Source organism: Thermobia domestica, chromosome 5 (genome assembly GCF_964235325.1).
Source record: "Thermobia domestica chromosome 5, izTheDome1.hap1.1, whole genome shotgun sequence".
NCBI lineage: Eukaryota > Metazoa > Arthropoda > Insecta > Zygentoma > Lepismatidae > Thermobia > Thermobia domestica.
The window spans coordinates 230,204,892-230,221,281 of record NC_137458.1 but is presented as its reverse complement, the minus strand read 5'-3'; the positions used below and the strand labels follow the sequence as shown (position 1 = coordinate 230,221,281).

Below are 16,390 nucleotides of genomic sequence, written 5' to 3'. Positions count from 1 at the left end.
TTGGATTTCTCAATTTTCTTCATTCCTCTATCGATTGCGCATTGTTTGATTGGGCAATGCTATTATCAATATAAGATGTTCCCTTGTTAGTTTTCATTTCAACTAATATATACTGTATGTTATTTTCAAGTTTAATATTTACACAAACAAAATTTATTGTTCTATCAGTCAACATTGTTGGTATGTTTCCTTATCTGAAATACAACAAACATACTTCGTAACCTTTGACCTCTTTTTAACATTGATAATCTTGTTTTTGTAGTAAACACTGAACATTTATTTTAAGTGTTTGGTGAATTACATGGTACTTGATTAAGTTACCTTTATAAGTTAAGCTGTTAAGTTTTGTGTTTTTCCAAGCAAGGTCACAGGTAGCCTGGTGGAGATCAAGGTTACTGTTTCCAATTCTTCAAGAGTAAGATATATTTTTTAGTTCAATACTCATATATATTCAATTTATTACTTCATCAGTCGGGTATGTTGATATTTTCAGTACGTGAAATGGGACGTCTATGCTTTGTCATCTTTGACTTCTCTTGAGATTGGTGAGGGGCGTGGTAGCTCAGTGGTACAGCGCTTACCTCTGGTGCGTAGAGTTCTTCGTTTGATCTCCGGCGAGATATGTTTGTATTGGATAACATGTCCGTTGGTATTCTTGGAATACTTCCATTTTCTTCAATATTTTCATTTTTCCTATTCTTTCATCATCGTTAACTTGCTTTATTGATATACAGGGTGACCCAAAAGTAGTTATACTGTACCGTACTGATCAATTTATTACACTTTATATCATTTCTTAATTTCATTCCTTAGTTTCTTTATTATTTGTTTTTAAAGCCTTTTACTTATACTTTAATCTCGGAACAGTCGAAGCAAATAAACCCACAAAGTAGAATGTCAAACTTGATCAATGCGGAGAGTACAAATACTTTTGGGCCACCTTTTCCTTGCCTAAAGAGCACAATCGTGTTATGTTAAACTGAAAGATTTTATTTCTTCAGACTGGTGATCTAATTATTATTCTTAGACTAATCCTAGTATGCACTTTATTAGTATATTGTATTACACTTTATTCAGCTAAATTCCTGTTTTACATTAGGGTAAGTAGTCTCTGGAAATTAGTAGATATTAAGGCGAAGCAGACGGTTATAAGATAGATACACATGATTTTATTCCGTATACGTATCCCGTATATTAGAGAGAATAATGTCTAAACTTTTTAGGTATGCAAGACAAACTTTAATAAAAAAAAAGTTGGTGTTGAAAACCAGTGTTAAATAACTGTTATCTGTGTTTAGATACTTATTCAAAACCACTATATTTTATTAACATTCCAGAATATTACATATTTACGAAACATCAAATTGATGAATGAAAACTCAGTGAAGTAAGTCTATTAAGCATTCGCTATAGAGCGTCCCACTCTTAGGTTGCAGTACAGAGTGATGTAGCGCGCTGTTGCCACATTTCTTCCACCGTATGTTTTCGTCTGAAGAAAGAAAAAGAAAGACAGCAGGAGTGACTTACTAGGGATGATTCCATACCGGGACCAAGTACCTGGATAAAACCTATATATCGTCTGAAAGCTCTTGCCATGGGAAGTACGAAACCGTTTTTAAATCACGGGCAAAACGGAAACCTGACCCTATAAGGGGCCAGTTTGTTGGTGTTTGTGACCCTATGTTTAACATATTCGACGATAAAAAACGAATGTTACGAGTTACGACGCATCACGCGGAAGCGCCTGATAGTATTATGTCTCTTTTTGGCTCATTGCTAGAACGTGACTCGGGCAAGGGTTTGATATTACTTTGCACCCAAACATATACCATCTGCTTAGTGTTGCCAACGAATTGTAAATACAATGCGGCAGATAATTTCTCTATCATTGGATGTATATCCATGTAACGTAGCATAAAGACCATTCGTCACTGGAGAAAACATACTGTGGACGTATTCCTTTGTCAAGAAACCCAGTTTGTCAGTGTTGACAACCAATTTTAAAAATGAGAAACTGTAAAACATTTTCGTACCATGAGATGTTTATACACCAAGCTTGGCATAAACATCACACGACACAATAGCAGAAAGACGTTGAGTGTGACCATTTCCCTACCATTCTGGGTTGTCAGTGTAGCTAACCAAGTGTAAACAACACAATGTTGCAATTGACGTGCTTGCAATTGAACAAATATATAACAATTGTGACATAAGCAACATTGAACAGTGGAAAACCTGGCATGGGTCACAGAGTAATTATGTAATTAAGTAATTATTGAAAATTATTGGAAACAGTGTAATTATTGGTAACATACTCAGTCAATGTATTCTTTTAAAAAGAATACACACTGTTATAAAATCTTATATGATTTTAGTGATTTTTTGAATGGTCAATTTTTCAGTGAACTTGCATATTTCATCATGAAGATGACTTGGGATTTATAAATGACGAAAATTTTTGCTTTGTATGATATGTATTCCTGTATATTTGAAGAATGGACTTGATTCCACATTTTCCTGTGGATCCACGTACTTTTACTTTTATGCAAGAAGAAGGAAGATATCTTTTCTCTTTTATCGCATATTTTAGTTAGGGATTTAGGAATGTGTTTAGTGATAGTCTGTCATGTTGATTTCATTAATGTTTTAATAACCAGTGTAGAGGGCTATAACTCTGCCAATACGTCGGTCGTTGTGGAACTAAATTTTCCACAATTCTTTTTTTCTAAAACCTGAAATCAACATTTCTTTGTGTTGTTTTGTCTGTTCTTTCTATGGGTAGCAAGAATCATTTTTCTTCTACCACGTAATAATTATTTTGATTATAGAGTTAAAATTTTATTGGTATTGTAGTTTTTATTTACTATATATAGATATATACGTATGGATTACGGTTTAGTTATTACTTTTGCAATCTTTCACCCTGATTTCTCGTCGATTTTTATTCATTCCATTATTTTATCCAATTATTGTCCTTACTCTCATATCTTACGTGTTTTAGGCAGTCATTGACTGTATCCCCTAATTTTTGTGATGTTACTATAATAAACCTGTCCACCTTACTCATATGATCTACTTGTACTGAATGAACTTTCCAGTTATGTGATGTGTAAGGACACTGTACCTGTGATTTCCATACCTACATCTTGTGCTTAGTGATGATGTGTTTACAACATCGACGTTGCTGTGTTTACGTCATTTGATTTGGACTGTTCTGCTATCAACTCTGTTAGTGTTGTGAAAATTTATTCTGTACTCATCATTTCTCACCATATGATTACTTTCCAGACTACATTTGCTGCTGTGACTTTTGTTATGAAGATTGAATAGAACTACAAAGATGCTCATGTTTTTTAAATAGAAAAACTAAAGTGTGAATTTTTTGTCTTCGAAATATTTTAATGCGGGACTTTGATTTTAGGGGGGGGCGGGATGTGAAGATATGTGTATTTGAACTCATAAAGATACATTTTATTTTGGAGTTCGGGACATTTTATTTCAAAATTCATTAGTCAAAAGCATAATCGTTCATTTAATGTTCAATCACTTTTCATTTTTTTCTCTAAGTTCATTTGCTTTTCCTACTAGGAAGTTTTCTTGCTGTCTGTTATTTCTTTCTTATCCATGTAATTTCTCAATCAATAAAAACGACAGATTGTTTCCCTGTCAGCATTCCGATTACCACCTTAAATTGGGTTAATCTATGAGCGCGCACTTTTCATTGAAACTGAAGAAATAGTCAACGACCCAAGATATTAACCGGAGGAACATCGAAGAAAAACATTTGAGGGACTTTTGGAAGAGGTAGTCCGCATCGCAAGAGAGACGAGTCAAGATGTCGGAGTACGAACCACGATTTCGTTTTTCCAAGAAGTTTACCTTGCTCTAACTTAGAAAGCACTTCGCCTTATTTAACGTTGTAGTTCTTAGTTGCGATGGATAATCCCTTAAAGAGTAATTTCAACTTTGATTAGATTTACTGTATTCGAAACGTGAGTTTTCCTGGTCGAGTTTCGCAGACTCTTAACACACGACTACCTGGACGCCCAGCTGACCAGAGAGAAGGATGGACGGACATCAATCCACTGGGAGAATCATCGAGAAGGCAACATCAGGATTTACAAGTAAGTGCAAGTAGATTAACCAGTCCTAAAAGTTACTCCCTTCTCACCCCTTTCAACCCCTTCGACATCACAGTCTGTTTCTTTTGTATATGTTTGAATTTATTTATATGCAACCCAGGTCAGATCCTGTACCTTACGCTCTACCGAATTCAATGTTTATAAAATCCTGGGCCCAAATTGTCAGTTCTGATATCCCAATTACGCTATCTACAAGCGCATCATCTGAGCTCTCATACTGACAAGGGGAAACTGCACAATATAAAGATGAAACACGACTGAAATATATCGAATTTGGAAGGATTAACTAGTTATCCTTATTTAAATTTTTAAAGTTACTTGGCAATTGTTGTATCGAGGATTCTAAAGTAATACGATTGTATGAAATTCCATATGGCAATAACAAAGAGTGAAATAAAAGTTTGGAAGTATCACATTGACGGAATGCCATAATTTGAGAGTAGCCTAAGAGAACTAGTTGAAACCTACCAAAGAACCGAAAGTAAACTATTTGGTCTAGGAATTAATTCGTGCGGTTGGTACGCACACATTGAAGCTGTAGTACAAACACAAAATACATACCTTAAGAAAAATATTGTACATCGCTAGCCACCACTTTCGCCCATCTGTCAGGCAATGTACGGATTCCGTGGCGAAAGAAGTCCTCATCCTTGGAAGCGATCCAGTCAGAGACCCATGTTTCGATATCTTCTGAAGAAGTAAACCGCTGTCCAATCAAATCGTTGTTCATGCAATCGAACAAGTAGTAGTCCGAAGGAGCAACGTCTGGTGAATACGGCGGGTGGGGTAAAACTTCCCATCCGACATTTTCTAAATAGGTTTTGACCGGTTTTGCGACATGTGGGCGAGCGTTATCATGTTGAACAATAAGTTTATCATGTCTGTTCTCCCATTCTGGTCGTGTTCTGGCCAGAGCTTGCTTCAAACGCATTAATTGTCGTCGATAACGTTCTCCATTCATAGTTTCACCCGGTTGCAGCAGCTCATAGTACACCACACCTTTCATATCCCACCATATGCACAGCATAACCTTTGCACAGTGAATATCTCGTTTTGGTTGTGATGGACCTGGTTCACCTGGTTTCACCCAGGCCTTTTTTCGTTTAGGGTTCTCGTAATGGATCCACTTCTCATCACCCGTAATAATTCGATGCAGAAACCCCTTTCTGCTCTGTCGTTGAAGCAGCAATTCGCAAATGGTTTTTCGTCTTTCAACGTCTCTGTCTTTCAATTCATGTGGAACCCAATGTGACATCTTTTGAATCATTCCCATCGCTTTCAAGCGTTTGAAGACTGTTGTTTGATCAACGCCTAATGCTGCTGCAAGTTCTTCCTGCGTTTGACACGAATCCTGCTCGAGCAATGCTGTCAATTCTTCGTCTTGAAATTTTTTTGGCTGTCCAGCTCGCTCTTGGTCTGCCAAGCCGAAATCACCACTTCTAAACCGTGCAAACCACTTCTGACACGTTCGCTCAGCTAGAGCATGGTCACCATACACTTCCACCAAAATACGATGACTTTCAGTCGCACTTTTCTGCATGTTAAAGTAATGCAGCAGGACACCCCGCAAAAACACTTTATCAGGCACAAATTGCTCCATGTTCACTTAACTACAATCTGGTGTTGTTGACGCTTTAATCCACTGCCCTATACTACGAACGATACGCGATGACAGGGGTTTGCAACACATGTGTGGATACACGGAACTGTGGGACGCTCCGTTCGTTGCGCCATCTCTTGTCCACCCGCACGAATTAATTCCTAGACCAAATATTTTGTGTAGAACAATCTTGTGTATAACTTGTTCGTGTAGAACTATTTTGTGTATCACGCGTTTTAAAAAAATTCGAATAAATTAACTCTGCAATAGGCGCGCGGGTTTTTGTGACATGGATAGTCGCGCGGGCTACCACTGTAGCCCGTTTGTTTTTATTTTATTATATTGGCAAGTTTGTTAATATTTTTATCTTTCTTGTAGAGAAATGTATTTATAGACTGTTTTAAGGGTCTTATACACAGAGAAAAATCCGTTCTCCGGACAGCGGTATATTGTAGAAATATACGGTATCCTTTTGCTTACTATAGAAATCAGTACGGAGCATACGTTATTCGTATGCTACATAGGCACTGTCCTTAGGTATTACATCATGCCGTTGCAGGATGTCTGACATCTAACATTTTTCCGTATAACACATGCATATAATTATGTTACATTCCTCAGCTATATGCTATATACGTCCATTTGTATGTGAGATCCTGACCGCCTATATTGTTTCATACGGAAAATACTTATAGATGGTACACTTATACAGAAAGTTTTATAAAACATGTATTTTCAGTTATACGTCTGCTGTACGTTAAGTCCAAAAACTACAGGAATTACGCATGTAACCTATCTTTTTAAGTACGCCACCTACATTTTTTTTTCTCAGTGTACCGAATTTGAGAAATATATTTATTTTGAAAGTTATGTATATACAAAGAAGATCAACGCCATTCATTTTTCAAAAGTAATATACGAATAGTACTGCAAAAGTTATTAGTATTAAGCAACAATTGCACCAATCTGGTGCATTTCGAACTTTTCTTCATCGTAAACATATATATGTCGGAATGCTTTAAAAACTACGCATTATTTTACAAAAAGTTTACACACAAAGCTTACAGATAAACGTATTATCGACAAAACATATACCTTTTTAGCGAAATAGTTTTTATGATTTCTTGCTATCAAAAGTTTGATTAAGATTTTGCACAATGATAAATATGCTATTTACTCTCATATATTTTTCCTTTTCTGTTTTCCTATTCAAAATCCTCGAAGCATGTTCTGCACACAAGTGATTGAGTGGTCAATGCACACTTTCCTTCATGCATTCACCACTCATCAAAAGCATCAAAATGCCAAGAAGGGCACGTATTTCAGTCTCATTTGTAAGTTTTGCATCACGGTCACGTACAAATCTTTTTCCAACTCTGTCAATGTAAATATTGCTACAATCAACTATAAGTATGAAAATGTTTGCATGTAAAAACAATTCTAGACATTCAAGTTACGACAACGCAGACCTGGCCTCACGTTTAGGTCCAGGAAAACGAAAGCAAAATATTATGAGCACGAGTACAAATATTACGAGTAGGAGGTTTTTCTATCTGAAATTGTCTTTTGCTACATAATAATTTGTTCAGAACTGTATTTATTATCATTATCATCAGCAAGTATCAGTGATTCCTGCCACCCAGAATTCTCAGTAACATCATCTGAATTTTTACTATTTCTGTGTCCGAAAAATGCAGTTCTTCCGTCCCAAAATATTCTTCAGCTTCACTATCGCAATCTAGAAAACATTCCTCATCAGAATTGGCATTTTGCAAACTCATTGACCATCTGATCAACACTCAAACTATAATGAAAAAACTTAGACGTTTTGGAACATTCGTGACAGCAATAGTCGCGCGGGCTACAGATGTAGCCCATGAAACTTTCAAGCAGAATAACAATGAGCACGTTTCGATTTTACGTTCGACCACACACTTAACACGCAGAATGATAGTTGATAGAAAGGTACACAGACACCCTCTGTGTTAGCATCTCAAATTACCTTGCGGCAAGGAAAACAAAAACGCTGGGCTACAATAGTAGCCCGCGCGCGTATTGCAGGGTTAAGAAGCCGGAGATATTTATGACAGAACACTAGTTACGGTATGTATAATATTTGCAGCGCATACACAAATATATCAACTCCATACATGATAATTTGGAAAATAATAACTACCTAGGCATGCTTGACTCATTAAGGAAAATCATTGTGCGAACTTTATTACGTAAAATATGTCTACTATTTTCTGTTTATATCAATATTACGTAATTTAGAAGAGATATTTGTTACAAAGATAATTATGATGTTCTTTATTAACTACCTTCTTATAAGGGAATATTGAGGACTCTCAGAGCACAACAAAATCAAATACAATTACTCTTTCTAGATTTCAAGAGTTATTTACAATATACATTAGTCCAAGATCTGAGGGAGTAGAGCATGCATGGAAAGTCAGCGCAGTTTTGTTTGTGATTATTGTTATAGGTACTATAGTGATCGTGAAAAGCGATGTCGTCGCCCACCAGCGTGGTCAACAACTTGGGTCAGGGGGGAAAGGTGTGGTTCTCAGAAAATCGTAGACCGTCACGTTTGCAGTCCTAGTAGCCCTCCTAATTGTCACAGGACATGAACTCTACTTCGTTGGAAAGCATTTACAACACAATTTCCAACGAAATAACATTTTTTGCACCCAGTGACTATCACGTAAAAGAAGAAGAAGAAGAAGAAGAAGAAGAAAATAAAAACTTGGAAGAAAAACGAATTTTTCTAAAATTTGTGGGACGCTGACAACACTGTTGTATATCGTAGTCAGGAAAAAAGTAACCTCACATGTACGTCATACATTGACAAAATCATATAAAAATCAAGGGCCTAGACACGATAGCAAGAGAGATAAAAATTCGGAACTTCGTACTTTCGATGGTCACTTTATACATATTTTTCGATGGATTATCGTCACGTTGGAAGCGCTAGCGATACCCCTAATTGTCACAGGGACATCAACTATATCTCGTTGGAAAGCATTTGGAACACAGACTTCAGAGAAGTAACTTTTGTGCTCCCCTGCAAAGACAAAAAACAGTGTTGCCAGATTCCCACGAAATTAACATCGTTCTTTATTTTTGATTTTCTTCTTCTTCCTCCTCTTTTACGGGTTGGGCATGGGGGCTCAGAAGTTATCTAATTTTAATCTGTTTTTTACAAGTTTTCCAACGAGGTACATTTCATGTGCCTGTGAAAAATACGGGCATCGCTAGGGTTGCCAGAGAGGCAAATAACAATATTGCCCTTGTTCCTCAAACTTTAAACATGTGGCTTTTTTTATAAGAAAAAAAAACAGTGGGGAAAGGGCAAATTCAATACCCCCATTTACCCATCGTAAGGCCAATGACATAATACAGGGTATCAGTAGTTAGTAAATTTATTTATTTATATTGGTACCCATTTTTATGTTTATAGCTTCTTTGGGATATGTTTAAATACAATTTGAGTTTGGTATCATGGATAACATTTTTGAAATGCGTCTTTAGTTGTAAAACCATTATCATATTGTTAATAAATGCAACTCAAATAAAAATATATTAACATTACAACAACTTTATTTGCACTTACCTTCATTTGTTGAACATTTGTATTCCTGATTTTAATACAGCCAATTTCAAATGACAACTAACGCGCATATCTTCACGTGTTGTTTTGTTTAATAACATTGCTTCATTTCACAAACGAACTGTTCGTGATTTTCAAAACTTCCACTTCTTTAACTAAACAAAACATGAATCACTTAAGACCTAACGTATCATAACTGTTGGGTTAAAGTTTGCATATCAGTTTTTGAAAAAATAATACTAATCGTTTGTTCTTAATTATTGCAATTGGGAATAATTTACTTAGTCTCTACTGGCTTCTTTGCAGTAATATTTTGTCACATGATATTTGCAATTGTCCTTACAAGCGCAATACCTGCAGGAAGACGACTTATTCACAAAACACCTGCAAGACAGTGTTTTGCAAATTTTCCATGTGCAAGGTGGAATTGAGATATCTGGTACAGCAGGCTATGTCATCATCATAAGTGGCTGTATGGTCTTATTGTCATCCAAGAAAAGAAAAACTTGGTTACATCTAAATGCTCTGGAGTTACTCCAATAGCACAGTTGAGAAGTGTATCTCAGTACATGTTGTCGGAGAGTTGGAGGTGCCCGGTAAACAACCAAATTCATTAACTGCTGATGGAGATGACAGCAAGTGCATGTATCTGGTTTCATCACAACAATTTTGCTTTTTCGTAACAATCTTTAAATAGACAAGCTCTATTTGGTGAAGTTCTGTATCATTCAGGTGTTGTTTATGTAAAACCTATAGCACATCTAAAACAGAATCCGATATTCTTGCTAAACTAAAAGCACACTGTTGGTTCCTACTTTGGTCGTCGAGTCACAGCTTGTAAAACATGATGAGCTGATAATCATTGGATAATTTTATCCGAAGTGCTTCTGAAGCTATATGACATCCTAGACGTCTTTTCCTTTCTCCAACACCATCGACAAACCACAAACTATGGTAATAGACGTCTTTCAAATCGTGCTAGTATTATATGGCTAACACGATCACATCCGTATCTGGGCTGTAAATTATTAGGTTTACACTTCCTTTGTTTCCAACGGAATCAAATGCAGTTAGAAAAATTCTTGTGTCTGCTTCATTGTGGTTAGTTTTCATTATTTCATACCTTCTTCTTAACTGATCATCATGCTTTAGGTAACAGTCGTTTTAGTTTTCAAAACTACCAGACACAAAAAACTGTTTACCTGCAGAAATGATTAGTTTGTTAAACACTCTGAAATGAGCTTGACGAAGTTCCTTTTGTTTTGAGACAAAGCTATGTAACGGAACAACTGTTTTGTAATCTTAGGCAGATCACTATGTATTTCTATTAGTAGAGGAGACTTCTCCGTACTTCTGAAATTGTTTTCACCATTTTAAGTGATATACGGATGTTATTCTACCTGTCATACACAAGGTTCACTCGTGGTGTTATACTGTTGTGGAGAAATCTTTCAACTTTTATTAGTTAGTGCTCGGCAGTCTTTGAAAGTTTCTAAACTTGATAAAACATTGTTTAGGACGCTATGAACCAGGTCCAGTCCATTTAAAACTTATACTTGGTTCTCAAGAAAATTTAATTCTTGCAGATGCTTATTACAAGAACTCTTTTTTATCGATGACATTCATCAAGTCAGGCTTCACACTTTTCTTGAGATTGCCATTCGGGTGTGCTAAAGTTGGTAGATAGTCAAATAGCACCTGACTCAAAAAATCCTGGATATCATGGCTCCTTTGATTTGCTATTGTACTATATTAGATCCTGGACTATGTGTGGAAATTGCAAACCATCACGCGAAAAGGGAAACAACTGGGCGGATGGCTGGAAAAGTGACCGCAAATCAACGGAGAAACAAACCAGTTCTGAAAAGAAAGTAACTGTGACAACACCAGTGAACATTTCAAGAGTAGTGCGACTTATTCAGGACAACAGGTGCATCACGTTCACGGAACTAGAGATGGCCACAGAACTTGCCAGAATTACTCTGCGCCGCGTAGTGAACGAACACCTTAAGATGGGTATGGTGTCTGCAAACTGAGTTACCAAATCCCTAAATGCAACACAATGACAAAAGTGCAAGGACGTGAGCGGTGAGCATGTGCAACGCTACAGCCAGGATCCGGAAGGCTTCATATCCAAACTCGTTACGCGACGAGAATTGGCTGCACTACCATGAGCCAAAGATCAAAGCCCAATCAATGCAGTAGATGCATAAAGGCAGTCCCAGCCAAAGCACTCTGTAGGCAAAAAGCATGGCCACAGTCTTCTGGAACAAGGATAGAATCATCCTAATTGACTGGTTGGAAGCCGGGACCAAAAGTAAAAGAGAATCATACGTGACATTGCTTCGGAGTTTGCGCCTTGCAACTCACAGAAAACGGCCAGGAAAATGGGCGAAAATTGAGCTCCTGCAACACGACAACGCTCGTCCCCACATTATTCGGATAACCATTAATGACATTAATGAGCAGGGGTTCCAGTTGCTGCCACACCCACCATCCTCTCCTTTCTCATCAGCAGTTAATGACAGTGGTTGTTTACCGTGCACCTCCAACTCTTCCGACAACATGTACTGCAATGCACTGCTTAACTCTACTATTGGAGTAACCCCACAATTCCGTTTGCAGAGCCTTTAGATTTAACCAAGTTTGTTTCTTTTAGATGACAATAAAGCCATACGTTCTTTATGATGACAGCCTGCCGTATCAGATAATTTAATTCCACCTTGCACAAGGAAAATCTGCAAAACACTGCCTTGCAGGTGTTTTGTAAATAAGTCGCCTTGCTGCAGTTATTGTGCTTGTAATGACAATTGCAAATATCATGTGACAAAATATTACTGCGAAGAAGCCGATAGTGAGTAAGTAAATTATTCCCAATTGCAATGATGAAAAAGGAGTTCTACGTCTCACGTATATGCCGTCTAGGCTAAAGAAGTCCAATGAATAAGAAGAACAAATCATTAGTATTATATTAATTTTTTAAAGCTGATATGCAATCTTTAACGCAAAAGTCACGATACGTTAGGTCTTAAATGATTCATGTTTAGTTTAGTTAAAGAAGTGGAAGTTTTGAAAATCACGAACAGTTCGTTTGTGAAATGAAGCAGTGTTATTAAACAACACAACACGTGAAGATGTGCGCGTTAGTTGTCATTTGAAATTGGCTGTATTAAAATCAGGAATACAAATGTTCAACGAATGAAGGTAAGTGCAAATAAAGTTGTTGTAATGCTAATATATTTTTATTTGAGTTGCATTTATTAACAATATGATAGTGGTTTTACAACTAAAGATGCATTTCAAATAATGTTATCCATAATACCAAACTCAAATTGTCTTTAAACCTATCTCAAATTAGCTACACGCATAAAAATTGGTATCAATATAAATAAATTAATATACTAACTACTGATACCCTATATTTTGCCATCGGGGTTACAATGGGTAAATGGGAGTATTGAATTTGCTCATTTCTCCAGTGTATACTTTCTTATGAATGAAAGTGACATGTTTAAACTTTGAGGAACGCTGGCAGTAGTGTTATTTATCGAAAAATATGTGCGGTGTGACCATCGAAAGTACAAAGTTCCGAATTTTTATTGCTCTTTTTATTGGATCTTGCCCTTGATTTTCTTATATGATTGTTGACAATGTATGGCGTACATGTATGATTATTTTTTCCTGCATATGAAAAACAACAGTGTTACCAGCGTCCCATTAATTTTAGAAAAATCCGTTTTTCTTCCAATTTTTATTCTCTTCATCTTCTTCTTTCACGTGATGGCCATGGGGTGCACAAGAGTTATCTCGTCGAAATTTGTATTGTATAAGCTTTCCAACCAGTTATCGTTCATGTCCTTGTGACAATTAGGACGGCTACTAGGACCCCCAGCGTGAAGATCCACAATTTTCTGCGAACCACACCTTTTCTCCTTCCCACAAGTTGTCGACCACGCTGGTGGGCGACGATATTGGTTTTCACGATCACTATAGTAACTATAACAATAATCAGAAATAAAACTGCATTAGGCTTTCCATGCATGCTCAACCCCTCTCAGATCCCTGCCTATATACATGAATCCTTTAAGTTCTAGTAGAAGCTTCAGATAAGAATCTTGAAAATGAAATACGTTCAAAATGGCTAAAAAAGTGGATTTAATTCTTTTGTGCACTGAGCACGTCATTTCTGAGTTCTAGAAGCGACTAAATAATTGTGAAGAGAAATATGAGATATCGGAAGAGGCGTATGTTTATTCGCCTTACACATCTGCGGTAATTCGAGTCTACTTGACAAAAGCATTACTAGAAAATATGACTATTTGTTTTGTAAATCGCTTAAGCTTTAATACTACTACTACTACTGCTGCTACTACTACTACTACTACTACTACTACTACTATTATTATTATTATTATTATTATTATTATTATTATTATTATTATTAATATTAATAATAATAATGATAATAATAATATCCAAATGTTGCTAATGTAAACATAGAAATAAGAAAGATATAATCTTACCCATCAATGCAATGTCCAGCAGTTAGGACATATCTGTCATTAATAAGTGATCCTCCACACTTAATTTGATCCTCCATTTTGAGTCCTACTACCCAAGGATAATCCTCTCTCTTTACTGGCTTACCACCTTTAATTCTCATAAACGTTCTTCTTACTTGTGTGCTGCATACTCAAGAGAACAAGAAGTTAAATTACTCTTTTAAACGTTCGTAGTTAGGCAAAATACTACTGAACATAGTTCAACTCATATTATAGGTCCTTTTTCTCACTAGTCTAACTAGATTATGCTAACGCATGTGTTTTTGCTGTATGTACTCCCGGGTACGATTCTTGGAGGGAAAGCGCAGAAAATTAATTTTACTTTCATTAATCACCCATCTCCTTTAGCCTAAAGACATAGTTGTGGGACGTTAAACTAAAAAGCTCATATTTTATGTTATAGATATTAATTAAGTGAATAAAACTTACGTGCTGTGAACGATTAGGACAACATTCGAAAATAATTGGGAGATTCAACATGGGAATAGCAAAATATACCAGATTTCGTCATACGTTTAGAAACATCTCACTTTCCTAAATATTTTCGTATTTTTCCCCTAATTCCTTTCAAATAAGGAGACATTAATTTTGAATTCGGAAAACAGTATGAAGGTAATAGTATGCGTACTACAAAGCATGTAGAGAATTTGTGAACATATCTGGCGTTCCCAGAAAAATCCTACTAGTACATTAAGTTCTCATTATTCTACGTCTTTCCTTACATTCGGTCTGTAACTTCAAAACACAATATATTATACTGTTTCATTGTCATTTCTGTGTTTAACACCCTACGTTGAATGAAAAAATGTCTGCATTTGTTTCCATTACAGTGTACACAATTTGTAGAATATTAATATTAAATATTGGTAATGCATATGTAGGTATCTTATTCATTTTTACACTTCATATTTTGCGTTTTTATGCTAACCATAATTCATTTCTATCAAAAATGTGTAATGAATAATCACTATCATCGCCGTAAGTATTCTGTCAATATTGGCAGATCACTTACTGCAACTGGGAAGCTGAAATGCTCCACAATCTTAAACTAACGTTTTCGTCTTCACGTCATTGTTTAGTTTCAACATCCTCCACCAACTGCAGCCTTCTTCGTCTCCTCCCTCTATTCCATACCACCATACCCACTAGGGTGTCACTCTTGATACAATTCCTTTACAACTAATGTTCTAACTAATTCCTCTTCATCTTTCTAAGTGGATCTAAATTGCTTTTTCACCCCAACCCTATCTAACAAACCCTAATTCGCTTTCCGCCCGACTCAGATAATTATTTCTATTCTTCTCCATACCTAAATTTTGAAAGCTTCTATTCTTCTGTCATCGCTTTTGTGTAATGGTTATGTTTCTACCCCACACAGTGGAATATTCCACGTGAAGACTTTTATGAGTGTTTTCTTCTGAACTCTTTATTCAACAACCCAGAAAATATATTTTTCTTCCTCCTAAAATTAATTATTTTTTATTATATTTTTTACGAATATATATACGAGAGTTATAGTTTTAAACAGAGAACCGAAAAATAATATTGTAATGTTTCAAAATGCAGCAGAAAATAATGAGTCTATCGGATATAATATACTTTACCTGATTACACGTGTTTCTAAATATTAAGTCTATTGTTTGATTGTTGTAAACCAAGCAACTTTTCAGAACACAGTACTCGTATTAAGGTTTGTTTTCGCTCTATAGTGACGACCTTACAGACCTGTGCGGCCACCACCATTCTGGAAGGGAATGAAGACTCTAATGGTGTGGGTACCTTGAATCTTTGACTGAGCATCACATGTGTAGTAATTGTGTATTATAAAGAATGCCATCAAAACTCAATGCATGTTGGGATGGTTGCCTAACAGCACTTTCAGCATAAACAAAATTAAAAATCATTATAAATTCGGTAAGGAATAAGGATTAACTCTGTCCGAAAATAGTTTCTGACAGATGTTGAAAGTGGTAAATAAGACACGGTTTGGAGTGATTCATACAAGGGAAAAAAGGACCAAGTCGCTTCATGCATCTGTTTAAAACTTTATGACCGGAACCATTTCGGGGGAAGTGGAGGTTCGTTGTTACAATGGATTAGCCATATGTTTATCTTGATAAGTGCTACAATCAACGTAAAATTATCGTTATCGATAAAGTAACGTTATCGTCCAGAAGATGTGATGAGCTTTCAAATGTAGCTCACTGAATGTAAGGAAAGTATTCGCAGAGGTTACATGATCACTGCTGAACAGGCTCGCATCCACGGGGGGGGGGGCAAGAGGGGGCGGGCCCCCCATAAAATTTCACGGTAGGCTTGCAAATGAACTATAATATGGTGATGAAGTATAACATGATTGGGTCGGGCCCCCCTAACTTCTACCGCCCCCCCCTAAATTTTTGGGCTGGCTACGGGCCTGCTGCTTGATACTTATACAATGACAAGCTCACAATTCTAATTGTGGCCAATTCCCTAT

At 36.4% G+C, this 16,390-nt stretch overlaps 1 protein-coding gene and 1 long non-coding RNA gene across 2 annotated transcripts in view; one reads left to right on the top strand and one right to left on the bottom strand.

Annotated features, from left to right (window-relative positions):
* LOC145684784 (CLIP domain-containing serine protease B10-like) overlaps positions 1-14,013 on the bottom strand; it is a 60,864-nt gene extending 46,851 nt beyond the window's left edge. Inside the window, exon 1 of the mRNA XM_081757154.1 lies at positions 13,876-14,013. Coding sequence (XP_081613280.1) covers positions 13,876-13,952 — 77 coding nt within the window. The 5' untranslated portion in view covers positions 13,953-14,013. The remainder of the gene's footprint in view (positions 1-13,875) is intronic.
* The window catches only part of LOC145684785 (uncharacterized), a 469,860-nt gene continuing 453,792 nt past the window's right edge, over positions 323-16,390 (top strand). The window contains exon 1 of the long non-coding RNA XR_014131397.1: positions 323-415. This is a non-coding gene — a long non-coding RNA (uncharacterized LOC145684785). The remainder of the gene's footprint in view (positions 416-16,390) is intronic.